The sequence below is a fragment of the Corvus hawaiiensis genome, chromosome 6 (genome assembly GCF_020740725.1).
Source record: "Corvus hawaiiensis isolate bCorHaw1 chromosome 6, bCorHaw1.pri.cur, whole genome shotgun sequence".
NCBI classification, from domain to species: domain Eukaryota; kingdom Metazoa; phylum Chordata; class Aves; order Passeriformes; family Corvidae; genus Corvus; species Corvus hawaiiensis.
In genome coordinates, this window is record NC_063218.1 from 16,678,886 (window position 1) to 16,698,900 (window position 20,015).

The window sequence follows — 20,015 nt, forward strand, 5'->3', positions numbered from 1 at the left end:
TCACCTGTAATTGACTTATATTAGCAACATATAAAATCAATACACCATCTCTCTGCTGAAACCAGACTTGTTATGAGTACTGCTCACATACACAGTGTTAGGAGTATTGTCCACGGACACAGTGATGCAGTTAATATTTTTGAGTTTGGGTGAACTTAAGCTTCATTACGTGTATACAACTGTGGGGTAACTTTTGACTTTGATCATGATTGTCAGAGATGCAATTGAGTTGCGAGTATTCCAGATCATCTCAGTCTTCGGGCTCAAGAGCTTCTGGTAAAACAGTGTTTTTTCAGTTTGGAGGTTATCGGGATAATTTTCATACTGCTGATAGCATGGCTTTATGGGGTGCATACTAGCAGTGGTAATACCAAAATTATGCCAAATTGTACATAGATGCCTTAAGTCTACAAGGCAGTGACTTTATTCTTGAATAACTCTATATTGATGTAAGCTGCTACAAAATGTTTGTTGTATCTACCAGTAGAGGTGAATAAGTAATATTTACTTTCTATTTGAGAAACTTTAGGTAGAAAATTCAACTCTCAGCTCTCAGAGTGCTTCACTGATGGCCCAGAACACTTTACTCCAAAATCAGCAGACAGCCAAGGAGAATGAGAATGAAAATCTACTGAAACAGAAGGAGCAGCTGAAAGCTGAGTATGAGTCATTGCTTCAGGACCATGAACACCTTGCTTCACTGCATGAACGGCAGTCTGCAGAGTATGAAAGGCTAATAAATCAGCACAGCTGCCTGAAAACATTACACAAAACCCTGGATCTGGAGCACAAAGGTCTGGGTGAGAGGTACGCTCACTGCTCAGGAGTATAGTGTAGCCAGAATGTGGCCATGTTAGAATTTTAGCCTTAAATGTTGTCTCCAATTGCAAATAGAAGTTACGAAGTTGTTGCCCTGAAAAAGTGCCTAGTCATTCTTGTTGTCATTGGGACATTGGAGTTTTCCAAGTATTTTCATCTAGATTTCAGATCTCTAAAGGTGTCAGAACAGAGTTAACTCTGGTAATATTTAGCAAACAGTGGCTTGGATCTTGGGGATGCTTTGTCAGAAGTAGCTTAAATGCTTCCACTACATTTAAGAATTTGTGCTGTAACAACATACAGCCTTAAAAACATTCTCCAGTTCTACTGTGTGAGGTCTCTGTTCTAACGATGAAGTCTGCAGGTCACCCAGGTAGTTACCTGTACGTGCCTGGTGTGTATCTTGAGAAATTTCAATAATTGAACTTTGTGGCATCCATGTCATGTCAAAGGAGGCTCTCCAAAGGAAGCTGTATTGACCTATCAGATAGTGATGTATTATTAATTTTCTTGTAGTTCTCATAATCTAAAGCTTTTGCTTCAGTTGAATTAGGAAATCAGTAAACTGTTAATTGTTTAGTCTCTAGTCACTGTCGTTTTCTGGCAGTTGTGCGTGGGTTGAACAATATACATGGTGTATTACTACAAAAAATGCTGCTCCTGCCTACCTCTCAAACTTCTCTTTTGCATTTCAGTGATTTTCCTCAAATCACTTGTATTTAAGTTTAATTTCTGTGCAAGATCATTAATTGGGTTCAGAGCAACTCAGTGGTGATCCTTGATGCTAGACTGAAAACTGGTGCTAAACTTTTCTTCTCAAAGATTAAGGAGCTGGCAAATAATGTGCGGTAGATTCTTATAAAGTACAGAAATAAACTTATTGTGATTAAAATATCCACTGGGGCTGTGTGACAGGACAGCTGCTTGGCTGTTGACTAAATGAGCTGTAAGTGATTACACAGACACTGTTCCTACTTACCAAGTCTCTCTCAGACTGATTAATGGTTCTCATTGATTCAGGCTTTGCTTGAGATTACTACACTGCAGCCTGTTAAGGCAGTTTGCTGTATTCTTTCTTTGCTTGATGAGTACCAAATACTAAGCAGCTCTAGCCTAAGGAAAAAGTGTTTTTCAAAGAATAGGTTACTGTCCTGGGTTGCAGTGTATTCTATTACCATCCCCATCAGCTGTTGAAATCAGGTGGGGCAGTGTTTCCTTGCCTCCTCCCCCCAGACTATCTTTCTGTTAATTGCCCATCATTGTCCTGCCACATGACTCAGAGATAACTCCCTCCGGACTATTTTCTGTTAATGAGCCTAATCAACACTTTGCCTCATGACTCCTTACCCCATTGTGAGATGCTCCACCCAGAGGGAGGAACCAAGCATCCCATCGTGGATATAAGCTGAGGCTGAACACCAGAGACACTGGCTTCCCACTGGATTTCCAGAGGACAGGAGCTACACAGCCACCATTGGACTTCCTGAGGAAGAGCAGACTGTTTTACTACAGGATCACTGCTTCAGAGGACTGCAGCCACCATTCTACCAGACTGCTACCACCACCCTGCCTAACAGGGTGTCAGGTTGTACCTTGACTCTGTCAGTTTGACAGTGTTTTCTTTTACCTTTTTTTTTTTCCCCTTTTCTTTAATTTCCATTAAATTGTTATTCTGACTTGGTGCCTCCCACTGGTTTGTTTTCAAACTAGCACATAATTTGGCGCCCAACGTGGGGCAGCTCTGAGAGAAAGTCAGAATTACAATTTTGTGTTAACGGAAACCTATTCACCATGGTGCTCAGCTTGTCTACATGGGTACTGTATCTTGCTCTCTATATTTTTCCTCACATGGGGAACTACCTGCCTGTAGTATTACTCCTGTTAAAACCAGGGAATGGTATGAGAATTGCTTTAATGGTTTATTATGTCTACAGCATAATAACCTGTGAGGCGATGAATACCATTCGGAGTATATACTCAGTTTTGTTTGGCTGTCCTAGTCTGGGCTCCTATGTCTGGGATCTCCTCAACAATCGCACCCAGCCCCTGGTGGGAGGAGTAGAGAGTGGTTTCTTCCAGCCTTTCAGGCCAGGCACAGCAGTTTTTGAAAATATTGAATTCCCTCTGGATGTCAAAGACGGCATAAACTTGCTGTCAGTTCTGCTTTGTCTTCTCTGTACAGCCTGCACCATGTACACCATGCTTAGAATCAGAGCTATGGCACAGCATCCTCAGGATGAGGGAGGGAAAAAGAGCAGAGCAACAAACACCATGCCTATGCAGACTGACACAGAGGAGAAAGGAACCAAATGCAAAGCAACAGCGTCCATGTCTACGCAGACTGTCACCGAGGAGAAAGAACCCAGATGCAAGACAACAGCGTCCATGTCCACGCAGACTGACACAGAGGAGAAAGAAGCCAAATGCAAAACAACAGCGTCCATGTCCACGCAGACTGACACAGAGGAGAAAGAAACCAAATGCAAAACAACAGCGTCCATGTCCACGCAGACTGACACAGAGGAGAAAGAAACCAGACACAAGACAACAGCGTCCATGTCCACGCAGACTGACACAGAGGAGAAAGAAACCAAATGCAAAACAACAGCGTCCATGTCCACGCAGACTGACACAGAGGAGAAAGAACCCAGACGCAAGACAACAGCGTCCATGTCCACGCAGACTGACACAGAGGAGAAGGGAACCAAAAGCACTGTCAGCGTCCCCATGCAAACCATCACTGAACCAGAACAGCCTAAACCCATTGCAGTTGCCCCCGTTCAGAAGAAGAAATCAAAAAGCAAATCAGTCTGCATAGTGACTGACGAGGATGCAGCAGGACCTTCGCACCCAGCAGAAGAGGCAGAGCCAGAGATCATCACTCGGTCGCTATCCCTGGGTGAGCTGCGTGACCTGCGGAGGGAATTCACCCGCCAGACAAACGAGTCTATCCTGACCTGGCTGCTCCGCATCTGGGACGCTGCAGCCAATGACACTATTCTGGACGGAAGTGAGGCCAGGCAACTGGGATCTCTGTCCCGGGATGTGGTCATTGACCAGGGGATCGGGAGAACCCAAGAAACCCTCAGCCTCTGGTGGCGACTGCTTACAAGTGTAAGGGACAGGTACCTTTGTAAAGAAGACCTCCAGGTGCACCAAGGAAAATGGAGCACAATGGAACAAGGTATCCGGTGCCTGAGGGAATTGGCTGTGCTGGAGATCATTTTCTCAGAAGACGAGAGATTTCCTAAGAGCCCAGATGGTGTCCAGTGCACGTCACAGATGTGGTTGAGGTTCGCACGCCTTGGACCAGAGATATACTCCCGTTACCTGGCAACGCTGCAATGGAGGGAAGGCGAGGACAGGGTGGGCGTCTTGGTGAACAAACTGAGGATTTACGAGGACACCGTCACAGCCCCGTTTCGCACCCATGTCTCATCCGTGGAAACAAGTCTTTTGGCTGAGCAAGTCCGGAGCTTGATTGAAGAAGGCCATCAGAAATTGAAAAAGGAACTTAAGGAAGAGATTTACCAGATCTCACCAGAACCAACAAGAGTCTCTGCCATTAGGAGCCGGCGACCCCCAACCAGGGAGAGAGGATACACCCCACGAGGTAACCTCTGGTTTTTCCTTCAGGAACATGGAGAACACATGAGTAAGTGGGATGGAAAACCCACCTCCTCCTTAGCAGCTCGGGTACGTGAACTAAAAAGAGGGACAACTACCACAAGAAGCGCATCTAGAGTCAATATTGCTCCGGTCTCTCGCACACAGAACTCCAGACGGTACCGGAATGATAATATGACCGATCCTCTTGAAGGGACCTCAGGAACGTATTCACCGGAAGGGAGCAACATGCAACATGACCAGGAAGAGAGGGGCCCTGCCTCTAGCCAGGTAGAGGAAAGGGAGAATCGGGTCTTTTGGACTGTGTGGGTCCGATGGCCTGGCACATCTGACCCACAAAGATACACGGCTTTGGTTGACACCGGTGCTCAATGTACTCTGATGCCATCAAGGTATGTGGGAGCAGAACCCATTTCTATTTCTGGGGTGACAGGAGGATCCCAGCAGCTGACTGTACTGGAAGCTGAAGTGAGTTTAACTGGGAACGAGTGGCAGAAACACCCCATCGTGACTGGCCCGGAGGCCCCGTGCATTCTCGGCATAGACTATCTCAGAAATGGATATTTCAAGGACCCAAAAGGACATCGTTGGGCTTTTGGGATAGCTGCTGTGGAGACAGAAGATATCAGACAACTGAGTACATTGCCTGGCCTCTCAGATGACCCCTCTGCCGTGGGACTGCTAAGAGTTGCAGAACAACAGGTGCCAATCGCCACAGCAACAGTGCACCGCCGGCAATACCGCACCGACAGAGACTCTGTGGTTCCCATCCATGAGATGATTCGTAAACTGGAGAGCCAAGGGGTGGTCAGCAAGGCCCATTCACCTTTCAACAGCCCTATATGGCCAGTGCGTAAGTCCAGTGGAGAATGGAGGCTGACGGTGGACTACCGTGGCCTGAATGAGGTCACGCCACCATTGAGCGCCGCTGTGCCGGACATGTTGGAACTTCAGTACGAGCTGGAGTCCAAAGCAGCGAAGTGGTACGCCACTATTGACATTGCCAATGCCTTCTTCTCCATTCCTTTGGCAGCAGAATGCAGGCCCCAGTTTGCTTTTACCTGGAAGGGTGTGCAATACACCTGGAACCGACTGCCCCAGGGGTGGAAGCACAGTCCCACCATTTGCCACGGACTGATCCAGACTGCATTGGAAAAGGGTGAGGCTCCAGAACATCTGCAATACATCGATGATATCATCGTGTGGGGAAACACAGCAAAGGAAGTGTTTGAGAAAGGAGAGAAAATCATCCAGATTCTCCTGGAAGCTGGCTTTGCCATCAAAAGGAGCAAAGTCAAGGGACCTGCCCGAGAGATCCAGTTCCTGGGAGTAAAGTGGCAAGATGGACGACGTCAGATTCCCACCGAGGTCATCAATAAGATCACTGCGATGTCTCCACCGACCAGCAAGAAGGAAACACAAGCTTTCCTAGGTGCTATAGGTTTCTGGAGGATGCACATTCCCGAGTACAGCCAGATCGTGAGCCCTCTCTACCTGATTACCCGCAAGAAGAATGATTTCCACTGGGGCCCCGAACAGCAGCAAGCCTTTGCCCAGATCAAGCAGGAAATCGCTCATGCGGTAGCCCTTGGCCCAGTCAGGACAGGACCAGAGGTGAAGAATGTGCTCTACTCTGCAGCCGGGAACAATGGTCTGTCCTGGAGCCTCTGGCAGAAGGTGCCTGGTGAGACTCGTGGCCGACCACTGGGATTCTGGAGCCGAAGCTACAGAGGGTCTGAAGCTAACTACACTCCCACAGAGAAGGAAATCTTGGCAGCCTATGAAGGAGTCCAAGCTGCCTCAGAGGTAATTGGCACTGAAGCACAGTTGCTTCTGGCACCCCGACTACCGGTGCTGGGTTGGATGTTCAAGGGAAAGGTTCCTTCCACGCATCATGCCACCGACACCACATGGAGCAAGTGGATCGCCCTCATCACACAGCGTGCCCGTATTGGAAACCCAAATCGCCCTGGGATTCTAGAAATTATAACAAACTGGCCTGAAGGTGAGACTTTTGGATTATCTTCTGAAGAAGAGGAAGAGCAAGTGACTCGTGCTGAGGAAGCCCCACCATATAATGAGCTACCGGAGACTGAAAGACGTTATGCCCTCTTCACTGATGGTTCCTGCCGAATTGTAGGCGCTAACCGGAAGTGGAAAGCTGCAGTATGGAGCCCCACACGACGAGTTGCACAAGCTACCGAGGGACAAGGTGGATCGAGTCAGGTTGCAGAGCTTAAAGCCGTCCAGCTGGCTTTGGATATCGCCGAACGAGAGAAGTGGCCGAGGCTCTATCTCTACACCGACTCATGGATGGTAGCTAATGCTCTGTGGGGATGGCTGGATCGCTGGAGAAAGGCCAACTGGCAGCGCAGAGGGAAGCCCATCTGGGCCGCTGAGATTTGGCAGGACATCGCCGCCCGAGTAGAGAAGCTGACCGTGAAGGTTCGACACGTGGATGCGCACGTACCCAAGAGTCGGGCTAATGAAGAGCATCGCAACAACGAGCAGGTAGACCGAGCTGCCAAGGTGAAAGTATCACAGGTGGATCTGGACTGGCAGCACAAGGGAGAATTATTCCTAGCTCGTTGGGCCCATGATGCCTCTGGTCATCAGGGGAGAGATGCAACATACCGATGGGCCCGTGACCGAGGGGTGGACCTTTCCATGGACAGCATCTCCCAGGTCATCCACAGTTGTGAGACCTGTGCTGCAATCAAACAGGCCAAGCGGGTGAAGCCTCTGTGGTATGGTGGACGATGGTCAAAGTACAGGTATGGTGAAGCCTGGCAAGTTGACTACATCACCCTTCCCTAAACCCGCCAAGGCAAGCACTACGTGTTGACCATGGTTGAAGCAACCACTGGATGGCTGGAGACCTACCCTGTGCCTCATGCTACAGCCCGGAACACCATCCTGGGCCTGGAAAAGCAAGTCCTGTGGAGACATGGCACCCCTGACAGGATCGAGTCAGACAACGGGACTCATTTTAAGAACAGCCTCATCAACACCTGGGCCAGAGAACACGGTATTGAATGGATATATCATATTCCTTATCATGCACCAGCTGCTGGAAAAGTTGAACGCTGCAATGGACTACTTAAAACTACCCTAAAGGCACTTGGTGGGGGGACCTTCAAAAATTGGGAAGTGAACTTAGCAAAGGCCACCTGGATGGTCAATACCCGAGGGTCCATCAATCGAGCTGGTCCTGCCGAGTCTGAACCCTTGCACACAGTGGATGGAGATAGAGTCCCTGCGGTACACCTGAGAGGTATTTTAGGAAATACTGTTTGGATTAATCCCACCTCAGGCAAAGACAAACCCATCCGTGGGATTGTCTTTGCTCAAGGACCTGGTTGCACTTGGTGGGTAATGCAGAAAGATGGGGAAACCCGTTGTGTTCCACAAGGAGACCTAATCTTAGGTGAGAACAGTGTGTAGGTTTCACTGTGTATATATATATATATATGTATGTGTGTTTTAGAGTTTAAGAAGGTATTGATTTGGGATAATGTAGATGGTAATAGAATAAGGGGTGGATAATGTCCTGGGTTGCAGTGTATTCTATTACCATCCCCATCAGCTGTTGAAATCAGGTGGGGCAGTGTTTCCTTGCCTCCTCCCCCCAGACTATCTTTCTGTTAATTGCCCATCATTGTCCTGCCACATGACTCAGAGATAACTCCCTCCGGACTATTTTCTGTTAATGAGCCTAATCAACACTTTGCCTCATGACTCGTTACCCCATTGTGAGATGCTCCACCCAGAGGGAGGAACCAAGCATCCCATCGTGGATATAAGCTGAGGCTGAACACCAGAGACACTGGCTTCCCACTGGATTTCCAGAGGACAGGAGCTACACAGCCACCATTGGACTTCCTGAGGAAGAGCAGACTGTTTTACTACAGGATCACTGCTTCAGAGGACTGCAGCCACCATTCTACCAGACTGCTACCACCACCCTGCCTAACAGGGTGTCAGGTTGTACCTTGACTCTGTCAGTTTGACAGTGTTTTCTTTTACCTTTTTTTTTTTCCCCCTTTTCTTTAATTTCCATTAAATTGTTATTCTGACTTGGTGCCTCCCACTGGTTTGTTTTCAAACTAGCACAGTTACCTAGAGCGGTAAGTGCTCAGATATCCAGTGTAATCATTAACAGTTTGGACTCTGTTTCTGACATGTGATTCCTAGTGAGAGGTGTTGCAGGGGAGCAGGTGGTGGCCTTCTCTATATTCAAAACAGATTGAGTTTGGCAGTTTTAAGAGTGCAGTATCCTCCTCAGCAGATCAGTCTTAAAAGATACTTATCAAGGTGATTTGTCCAAGGAGCCCATTTGGCTGTCAGGAAAAAAGCCACAAGCCGCTTTTTTAGTGCATGTTTTGTTCTCCCTCCATCATGTGCTGCTGAGGGAGCAGAAGGGAGAAAGACTAGCATAAGAAAAGTTCTCTTATACCTCTTCTTTTTAACTAAAGTATTTAACTGCTAAGATGGAATATTTCAAATTCAGCTAGAATGCACCGCCTGCTAAATTTTCACCAGAGCAGCTCAGTGCAGCCAAGGTGTTCTCTTGTGTGGTGTTTAAGAGATGGGTTTTGCTCATCAGAACTCCAAGGTGTTTGGTTTTCCTCAGCTGGTGACAGTACTGTAATCATAGTTCTGTTGCTTAAGGCAGGATTACACTTCCACACAAACCTATGACTGCAGCTTGTCTAGAAAGATCCACAGCAACTTTAGTTAGCTTGTGCACGTCCAACAGCACGTCCCCAAGGTTTGTGTAGTTCACTCTGCTGCATTCTAACCACAGAATGTTTTCTGCACCTGAGCAAACTTTGTTAAACCTCTCTTGGTTCTGTCTGCACAGTATTAACACTGCAGTGGGGATTTAATAATGGGTGGTGTGTTACTGCAGTGAAATGGCCTGTCATAACCCAATGAACCGCAGATGTGTGGGTTTGGCTTAGCAAGAAAAAGAGGGTTGGTATGTTTGGGTCATTTACCATTAATAACAGTTTTTTGACTTTGTGGTGTCTGGCTGACCATCTCAGAGAACACAGAAGGGTTGGCTGCTTCTGCTGCATTTTAAAATTTGCTTTACATATTGCATATTACTAAGAGAAGGTAATAACTTTCTAGCTACAATTGATTAACTGATCCCTGAGCATTTCTTTGTGGCTTAGTCTGGAGAAGTCTAATCTTACAGAGACATTGGAAAAAGAATTCCTGCTGTGTAGGATTACATATTGCAGGGAGCTGTATTATTATGTTACCAGTGCTGCCTGGTAATTATTTTTCTGGGTTCCTTTTGCCACGCTTTCTACCATAGCTGAGTGTTTTCAGAGTTGTCTCAGTCACAATTACCTACCCATAGTATTTCTCCTCAAAAAGCAGCAGAAAAAATAAAAGCCAAAAGGGAGTAAAGAGGACTGTGATTGTTCAATCCTAGGAATGGATTGTGTCAGAGCCAAAATAGGTTCTATATGCGTGTATAAGAAAATCTTTTTAAAACCCTTTGTCCAAGAGCCTCATGCTTTAAAAAGTGAAATGACCATGAGTGCCGAATAGTTTACAGGAAGGGTAACCTGGTCCCTGGTGGTAGAACTTGTCAGGTTGCACAGATTGTGCTCAAATTGTAGACTCCAGGCTGAATCTGTACTACAAGAAGGTTTTGGCTGAGGATTAGGGCTTTGGACATGAAGAATCATTTCTATTTTTGAGACAGTCTCCTCTTTCTTACCTTTCACCTAACAACTAGGGGAGCAGCTGTGGTATACCTCGGGCTCCATGTGGCAGTCTGTGGTGCTGGGCCTGGCTGGTAACACTGGACCAGTATTCTGCTTCTCTCTAAGGAGCCCTCTTTAAAATATAGAGGGCTTGGATAAAAATGAACAGAGTAGCCCTATCATACAGACACAGCAAAAGAATTTACAGCACAGTTTCTTCAGAGACAGCCATGGGAATCTCTGCCAAAGGACTAACAGGAGTTTGTCTTCTCAGACTCTGGATTGGCACACAGTCTGTCTAAAATGCTTCTTGGAGCTGGATGTGAAACCTTCCTCTGCTTTCAGGTTCTTCCATTTGTTGTACGGACATTGAATTTGAAATGTCCCAGACCTGAATAGAGGAAGAAAATAAATAAATAAGGTTAATTAAACTCTACTGCTGTTACTGGGAATGAATAGCATAAAGCAGCTTTTGTCTGGGAGACAGGTACTTTTCTGTGTGGCCCTTCAATGGACTGGAATTTGGGACAGGCTGTAATTTGACCCTGGGATGAAGGGAATGGTAGCCTGAAAGAAAAAGAAGTTGGCAGGAGTCAGTGTATTTGGTGCTGTCTGCTGGTTTTGGTTTTGGTTTGAAGTTTTCCTGACTGCAGAGTAACTGTGCTCTGCATTCATCTCTGCTGGCATGAGAGTCACAGAAAGATGATGCTTGTTCTCTTTAGCTTTTTAAGCAATGCTGCATCTTCCACCTAGATTCTGTTTTAAAATTGCTTGGAAGAATATTTCTCCATTACTGACACAGATGTATCTGATAGTTTGGGGCAATACCCTTATATTACAGTCACCAAAAAATGTGCTGATGACTTTTGACATTCATTGCACCGGTGGCCCCAGTGGCCTCTGCCGGTGTATCTGTACGGGCACAGATTCTGACAGAAGCCACCAGAGGGAAAAAAAAATCTGGGAACAGCTTGCTGCCTTGTGAAGTGATTTCAATCCACCTCGTTCTTCACAGCATTTTCTGAATGCAGGTGGTGTAGCACCTCAGGGAGGCTGAGCCTCCCTAATCCATGCCTGTGCCAAGTATCAGGGGACTCGTTCCACACATCGGTTACTTTAGCATTCCAGAGATCAAAATTAAAGACACAGTTGATGGCATCAGCCCTCTCTCTCTCCCCATCTCCCTGCCCTGAATGGTTTATCCACAAGTTACATAAACCAAGTAACAGTGGAAGGCCAGATGTGAACACCACTTTTGCTCTTGGCTTTTTCACTAGTGAACGAATAGAGCCACTTGAGCATGTGAGTCAGCCCCTGCTTAAAGGTGTTTTGCTGTCAACTCACTGATACTCATCATCTGTCTGGAATATGCAGGAGATTAGTAGATGTGCAGGATGCTATTACCTATACATACAACCTAATATGCATGAGGTGGTTACCTAATAATTTCTTGCTCATTGCTCTGCTTTCTTGTTGCTTTTTGGGAGCTGCTTTCTAGTCAGATTTTTGACTCTTGCCACCATCAATTATTTGTGATTTGGATTCTGGTTTAGTGGAGCAGTTTTGATGCACTCTGCAGAATCTCATGCTTTCACCAAATGACCAAAATCTGGAATTGAAGTAAGATTCTGGCAGTTGTGTTCCAGTTTGCTTAAAAAATGCTTTTCTTTTTCTTTTATTTTTTTTTCCCCCTAAAGTCTTCTCTGCTGACTTGTATACTAAGTTGAATTTTCATGCATAGTGTGGAATTCTTCAGCTTTGGTAGAAGTTTAACCACATAAAGGTGGATGAAATAAAGCAAGCAGGAAAAAAAAATACTTTCTGGTCATTGGGGTATTACGTATTAAAAATCCTAATCCAGAGGAAGAAAAATGTTTAAATGAAAGCTGAGGGTGTGCTATTCCTCCTTTTGCAGATACAGCAGTTTAATGAAACACAAAGCAGAATTAGAAGAGTTGGAATTAGTTTTAAAATCTGAGAGAGAGGTTCTGCAACAAGAGAGAAGATCAAATGCAGTAACCACTGGGGAAAATCAGAAGCTGAGGGAAGAACTGGACAGGTATGGTTCCTTTGCTAAATTGTTATATATTTAATTTAAAAGTCAATTACGCAAAACATGGATATGTTGCTTTAGCTCTGAAGTACCTTCATATAATGTGTCTGTGGTTTTTTCTCTATTTCAGTACTGTTAATTTGGTAATTTTAACTCATTAAATATTGTCAGCTTCATTAATACTGTCAACCGATACTGTTATTTGGTGCTTCAGACCTGGGACCTTTGCTCATACAGAATAAGCTTCCACATGTGGTTGGTTCAGTTCACAAGGGTTTTCTGCAATGAATTGTTTCCAAGCACTTGCCTTTAGTCAGAGCTACAAATGCCCAACCCCCCAGATGGTACTGGGTTTTTTTTTCCCTTGAGGAGAACTGGTTTATGGTTTTTACACGATATGATTTTAGCTCTAGGAGTTACCATTGTTTATTTTCTGCTTCCCAGAGAAAACTGCCATTTCTGTTACTAAAAGCAGTCTTAGAGACTCTTGATCAGTGGGTAGCTGTTCACTCATGGCAGAGCCCCTTTTGAGAGCCACCCCCAAAAACCTCCCCCTAGCCTTGCTAATTACTACGAAGGTGTTTTGAGAATCTGTTTGGTACAAATAAGGGGCCAAGACCACTTCAAGTTAAAGGAATGTCAGGTTAAATTATATTTAAAAATCACATTTTAAGTTGAGCTACGATTGTACAAGTGTACTTTAGAACAGTGCAGAGCTCTCCAGAGGTTTTCTCAAGTTTTCTGTTCCTAATTCATTTTCTTAGGGACAAAGACGTCGCATAATGTTGATTGCAGGGCTGGTAGAGAGCCAGGCTTATCTGTCAGCAGATACAGAACTTAATCTGTTCGTTTAGTTATTTAATGTTATGCCTTCATGATTTGTAGACATTTTTATATTTACCTAAAAGTGTAAAAGACTGCCACAGTATCATCTTACAACACTACAGCGTTTCACACTTCAGAACACTTAAATGCTCATATTTCATGCATCAGGATAAAAACAAGAATGTGTTTTCTTTATTTTTTGCCAGATAGAGCTGCCTTTATATACAAATGCTCTTAAATACTTTGTGCCTCAGAAATTTGTGGTGTGTTTCTCACATATTGAGGAAACAGCAGTTTTATTTTTCATGTATTTTCCTTCCAGTTCTTTTGTAGATCAGAAATTTTTTTATAATGTTATCACTACTTCTTAATAAAATTTTATTATATGCTTAGAATAAAAATGTCCTTAGGAGTTACTCTTTGGAACTATGTTTGATTTAGTGAGAGCTGCAAACAGATGTGGTGTGGTCTTTGAATGTGAGGTCGTTTCTGTGAAGCATCCTTCTTAAGTCTGCTGTCTTCTTCGTGTTTAGGGTGAATTTCTTGCACAACCAACTAAAGGCAGAGTATGAAGGGCTGCATTCACACACTAAAGAGCTGAAAACTTCCTTGAACAACTCTCAGTTGGAGTTGAATCGTTGGCAAGCTCGCTATGATGAGCTGAAAGAACAGCACCAATCCATGGATATCTCTCTGACAAAGCTGGATAACCACTGTGAGGTGAGTAGCTGTAGATACACAGCTGCTGCTGCTTTTGAGTTAGAGAGCTGACATTTATTGTGTGAAGCTTTTGACATGCTATGTATAGAAGGCCAAACTAACAATGCACCCATAAGAGTTTGAAGTTTATGGGTTTGTATCTTAGGTTGCCATGCTACTGTTGTTACCTTGATTATGGTGCACTCCAGGGAAGCCAGATGCAGAGGAGAGCTTAATTTGTCTTGTTTAATAGCTCCTGTCCCGTCTAAAGGGAAATCTGGAAGAAGAAAACCATCACCTCCTGAGTCAGATTCAGATGCTGAGCCAGCAGAATCAGATGTTACTGGAGCAGAACATGGAGAGCAAGGACCAGTATCATGAAGAACAGAAACAGTACATGTAAGAAAAAAGAGATTTCAATTGGGAAACCTAAAAAAGTAATCTAGATGAATATAGAATACAAATCATCCATCAGAGCTAGAAGAGCAGGCAGTGGAATGATAGGTCTTCTTGATATCTGTCAGAAAAGGGGGTGTTTGGTAGGAGATAAGTGTAACTGGAGAAAGCACAAAATGTTTTCACATTTCGTTACTGCAAAGGGATGTTCACAAAACACCTGGGGAAGCGCAGCTCTTTCCAAATAATACAGATGAACCTATGTGGAAAATTCAGTTAGAAAAGATTGGATGCCAAACCCAGTGGTACTTGTCAAAGAAGAAGAGTTTGGGAAAGTTTGGAAAGATTCTTAAGATTTTGGAAAACAGCCAAGTTGCAACACAAATTTAGTCTTATGAGAGTAATTTTATATTTAGGTTCCTGAAGAATAGCAAATATTCATATTCATCTTGGTTTTGTCATTTGCATTTCAAGAAATACCTGCTTTCATGTTGTTTTTAAGGATACAGACATCAACATATGTTGCTGTGTCCTTCATGCACAGGTTGACACGCTGAAGTGAGATACCCTGTTTAAAGATACTGTGCCTTTACAAAGAATCCTGTTTTCACTGCAGTGAATTTCTCTTACAGATATGAAAGAAGGAAGAAAAAATGTCCTTAATCCCAAGAATTTTAGTTTAAGCACATCAGTATGATGTGGGAGTTACTGAGTTGAGTTTTATAGCAGTACTGGCTTAAATGGTTGAAGTGTTAAGAAATTGTTTGCTGAAATAGGCTGAATACAGTTCAGATGTACTCTGTTTATCCTGGTGTCTGACTGTTCTGTGATGGAGGTACATTTGCCCTACTACTTGAATGAAAATAAGATTTGCTAACTTCCAGTGTGTAGGTTAATAAAATAATGAGTGAGAGATATAGTTAATTTTAACACCCACCAAACTAACTCTGCCTGAGATATTAGTAATCTAGCACCACCATCTACTGTTGTTCTTTCACCTTTCAAACTTATTGCACAAAAATCACCCACCAGCGTGGTTGGTAGGCTTTTGCATTTGCCCTCTTGAAACAGACTGTAAATGAACTCAGTGGGATTCTGAAGGTTCAGGATAGGAAGGTATTTCAGTCTCTTTCCTCTCTTGGTGGCTTTTGGTCTTCAGTTTTTTGATTATGCTTAATTTCATACAGATGATTCGGAATATGCTTTTCCCCCTCACAGTGATAAATTAAATGCCTTAAGGAGACATAAGGAAAAACTTGAAGAGAAGATAATGGATCAGTACAAGTTCTATGATCCTGCTCCAAAAAAGTAAGTTCCACATGGATTTGGTTCTGCTGTACAGATCTGTGAGGACAAGAAAGGGCTTTCTGTAACTGAGGATAACAGAAACTTCCTCTGAAGTAAGGGTGGTGTCATTTCCACTTGTCTCTTCACTCTTACTCTGAAAGCTATTCCCTGAAGCGCAGCAGGGTGTGTTAATGTGGAATATAGGGCCTCGTGCGGGGCCCTCTGTATTAATACACGAATCTGAAACAAAATTAATTGGGAGAGAGCCACTTTGCTCCCAGTATGGTGACTAAACAGCACTAGGAGCTTTCAGAGCTGCCCTTTCAAATCAAGGGATAAGCAGTCTGTTGGAGAGAAAGGACTTAAAAATTATGTTAAGAACAAAAAAGACCCAAGCTAATTCCACCATACCTAGTTCTGACTGATAACCTTAGCAAAGAGGCTTCGAAGCAGCTTTCATTTCTTTCCTCCTTAGTCTGTTCTTGTAGTGGAGTTTTTCACACTGTAAGAATGTCTTACGTGGGTCCATATGTGTAGTTTAGATTTCTAGCAGAGTGAACAGTTGTCTTTCTCACATTTCTCGTGCTGAAGAAATATTTCTGTAAAAGTAATTTTGACTTTAGTAGAGAAATGGATCTCAAGTGCTGTGAAATTTATGCTACATTCTTTGAACCAAATCATGACAGTAAACAAAATAAGAACGTAGGATGGCTTGATGGCTTTAGCACAGCTGTAAACTTCTTTTGGGAGTATTTCTTATAGCATTTTCTGAATTCCATTCACAAAACCTGCTTTATCAGGAAAAACCCCTGGATTGGAGCCAGAGCCTTAGTCAAATTAATCAAGCCAAAGAAGGAGACTCCAAGGGAGCGGTTGAAACCAGCAGCAGAAAGCCCCACATGGCATTCTGAATCCCCAGAGATGGTAAACTCTCCATCTGCTTCCCAAAAACTGAAATACCAACCTGAGGCTCAGGATAATACCTCTCAAGGGTCAAACCCTGTGGAAGAGAGAGAGAACCCTGGGGGTTCTTCAAACAAAGGTAAGGAATGCCCAGCCCAAATTTATAACCTGAAAAAATTTAAAAAATATTTAATATATAGAGAATGTTAAGGCTCAATCACTTTATATTTTATGTCCTTTTTTTTGGTTTTGGGGTTTTTGGTCGGGTTTTTTTTTTGTTCAGTTGGTTTTGGTTTGGTTTGGTTTTTTTAGTACAATAAAAGTTTTAGTATGCATAAAACCCTGAACTAGAAATTTGAGTAAACTCTAGAAGGTAACGGGTTGGGTTTAGTTTTAGTTTACTTTCTTCCTTTTATCTACTACTACCCCCTTCGCCTTCTGTGTAAAATTCCTTCGTTTTCCTAGATGTATTGCATGTTACTGAATAAGTTGGTTCAAATAGTTCATTTACTGGGGTTTTGTAGCAAAGCAGTTTAAAACTTGATCATGGAATAGTGTGTAGTTCAGGAGAGGCTGCTCTTTGAGGGGCACGAGCTGGCTGACAGCCACTGCCAGCAGGTGGTGCACGTGCAGAACAAATAACCCATTTATTGTAAATAACTGATTTATCATAACCTGGTGATTTTGGAGGACAATACCATGTTTTGATTTAGAATTGAACAAGGAATTTTGTAATGTTAAATGATGAAATCATTTTTTTTTAACACTAAGGCATATGTAGGGAAGATGGAATGGTTTTCTGTTATGTTAGTTTATACAGTAAATCAGGTGTTCCTAATTATGGGAAATTTAAAAGAAAGTTCCTCAAAATAAATACTCTTCATCCTTACTAAAGGTAATATATATGTCCCAAGCTTTGTTTATTCTATTGAGATAATTTCTGTCAGCTTCTATATATAGATTGTTGTATTCCAGGAATACTTTTCAAGAAGCAAATTTGAAATTGATACTTGAATAAAAATTCCTGTCTTCCCACTGTGGTGGGTGGGAAACAGAAGGGGGGAGCAGCTGAGAAAAGTGGAACTCTTATTGTAAACTACTGCAAGTATCTGTCTGTCTGAAGGTTTCCTTTTGATTGGGTAAAAAGCCTTTCTCTATTCTAATTCTTTGAGGTCATTTATTCACTTAAAGTAAAAACAGATGTTTTATGGAATAAGATCATCCATATGATTCCAGGAGATGTTAAGTGTTTAACATGCATCAAAAGTTCAGCATGGGAAGTTGGGCTTGGGTTGCCACAGAACAAGGCCCTTGTAGAGTGCCAGAGATAACAGAAAGTCTCTGGGGCTTCATTTATTTTGATGTTGTGTGAAACACACTTCTGTGCAGATGCAGATCACCGGTACTAAAGCCTAGAAGACATCCAGGAAATTTGAGTGTGTTATCACTGAGTAACATGTACACCAATTTAATTTTATATTATAAAGCGAAAACATTTTGAATGCTCTAACAGTAATTTCTTAGTGGACTTGCTTAAATATTGTGTGTATGTGGTAATCTATGACTTAACCTGAGTCAGATTAGCTATGTTCAGCTATGCATTCATCAGTCCTCCATTATAGGTGTTGGTCATTGTTTAGCCGTATCTGTTTTTACTGCTTGTGTAGTCTTTAATCTGTGTTAAGACATTTTAAATTTTATTTATAAGGCTTTTTTTTTTTACTTTTTTTTCTTCTTCTTTTTGGGATACCTGGGTGATAACAATTTAGCTGCACAGCGCAAAAAGATTGCCTTTTTGAGAAGCAAAAGCAAGGATAAAGAAAAGTCTCCTAAGTCTCCATCGAATCATCAGTCTTTCTCTAATCGGCTCCGGTTCTGGTCTTCTTCCGACATCCCATCCTCTCCTAACGAAACTCTTTCTTTCCCGGAGCTGGGAGTTTTCTAACAACTTCTCTGTAGCATTTATCTTCATTTATTTCTGTCAAATATTTAAAAAAAAAAAAAAAATCCCATATGCCATAAAAGAATACGCACATTGATAGAAACACTCAGCATGTCTATACAATACTCTAAATACAAGCAAAGATTAGTGAACATGGACTTAAGTTTTCCTGTAGAAGATGAATCACTCTTGCACACTGTGGATCATTTCTTCAATGCAGCACACTTAGGGGACCTCATGGCATACAGTTTGCGTATGTATATTGGCTGTGGTGCATGTTGTAAGTGAAGTTGCTGTTCGCTTCAATATTTTCTTGCAGTCATGTACTTGCATTGTGTCCAGTTAAAGTGTTGAACTGATTTGCTGTTGCTATGCTTTCTACAGTGTGGTAGTCATACTAAAATACAAATACAGTCTTAAACTCCAGAGATTTTTCCAATAGTCTGTGCTACTAAATGATTTTAAAAGACAAGTTTTTTAGCATCTTTTTCTGCTTTTAAATAGTCTAGCTTTGAATATAGAGTGGAAGCTACTGGAAAAATTATTCTCAGCCAAGTGTCTTGATGCTTGCATTCAAACCTGGTATTTGCAAGGTTTTATACTTCCAACTGTGAAAATTCATCCTGAATTGAGCTGATGTTTTGGTTTCTTCTGATTCAGTTTCAACAGATTTTTTGGAAGAAGAATGTAGATTTGTTCTCTTAAGACTGGGAATAACCTTCATTAATCCATTGCCCAGAATTCTTGTTGTCTAGTGGTCATGACCTGGTGGCTTCTGAAATGAATGTGCAGGTCCAGTCCGCACTGTGTTAGAGAATTAGATGCAGCGTGGGCAGTGTGCTACCAGGAGCTCAGCAGAGAGGCCAAAAGATCTGGTTTCCCTTCTCACTCTGAGAAGTGTCCCTGGTGGCACAACCAGGGACTCTGGCAGAATAGCCTGTTGCTGCCCATTTTGGGATTTGTAGAGAATGTTAATCTCCAGCGTAATTAATATTTTTGGCATCCATAGAACTTTTAAGTGTGTCTACAAAGTCAATTAGAAATACAGATTTGCATGTGAAGCTTTAGCCAGTAATTTCCCCTGCAGGCGTGGTATAAGCTTCAGTTCTGAGAGCAAGTGCTGGCCCTATGCAGTGGAGTCCACACAGACCTTGGGAGAAAACATTGTTCCTGAATGAAGTCAGCTTCCAGGGGCCACCTAAGATGACAGCACCTTGGTCCATTTCTCTAATACCACTTCACAGCTGCTCTGTGCTTTGAACTGTCTGTCCATTGTCTCTGCAAGTTGTTTTTTTGACTGCTGCACTCTGCTGCATTTTCAACATTCAGTTTCTATTAATCAAGTAGTCTATAGAAATATATACAGAATCTAGAATCTTGCATCTCATTAAGTGTGTTTTCTGTAGTACATTCTTTAAATTTTGTTCTATGTGTGACTTAAAGCATTACATTCATGTTACAAGGAATTAATTAACCTGCTTCATCAGTAGAAAAGAATTTTTCAGATTCTTAATCTAAGTAATATTCTAGCAGACAGTTTTGTTGTTCTCCTGCTAAGATCCCAGGAACTCCACTTAAAAATCATTGCACCAGAACATCATAAGAGCAGTTTCAACCTTGTAAAGACTGAGCTCTTACCCACAGCAAAGATCTAAGCCTGAAAGCAGTTAACTTAGTGCATGGATCATGATAGATAATTTTCAAATCAGCATTATTTTTCTTCGAATAAGAGCATGACTAC

The 20,015-nt window shown here is 42.9% G+C and overlaps 1 protein-coding gene across 2 annotated transcripts in view; it reads left to right on the top strand.

Moving 5' to 3' along the window:
* Window positions 1–20,015, top strand: part of CCDC88C (coiled-coil domain containing 88C) — a 106,137-nt gene that overhangs the window by 78,486 nt on the left and 7,636 nt on the right. For both annotated transcript variants that reach the window (XM_048307029.1, XM_048307030.1), the window contains exons 20-25: window positions 530–807; window positions 12,085–12,228; window positions 13,581–13,767; window positions 14,000–14,145; window positions 15,361–15,450; window positions 16,230–16,471. In XM_048307029.1, coding sequence (XP_048162986.1) covers window positions 530–807; window positions 12,085–12,228; window positions 13,581–13,767; window positions 14,000–14,145; window positions 15,361–15,450; window positions 16,230–16,471 — 1,087 coding nt within the window. The remainder of the gene's footprint in view (window positions 1–529; window positions 808–12,084; window positions 12,229–13,580; window positions 13,768–13,999; window positions 14,146–15,360; window positions 15,451–16,229; window positions 16,472–20,015) is intronic.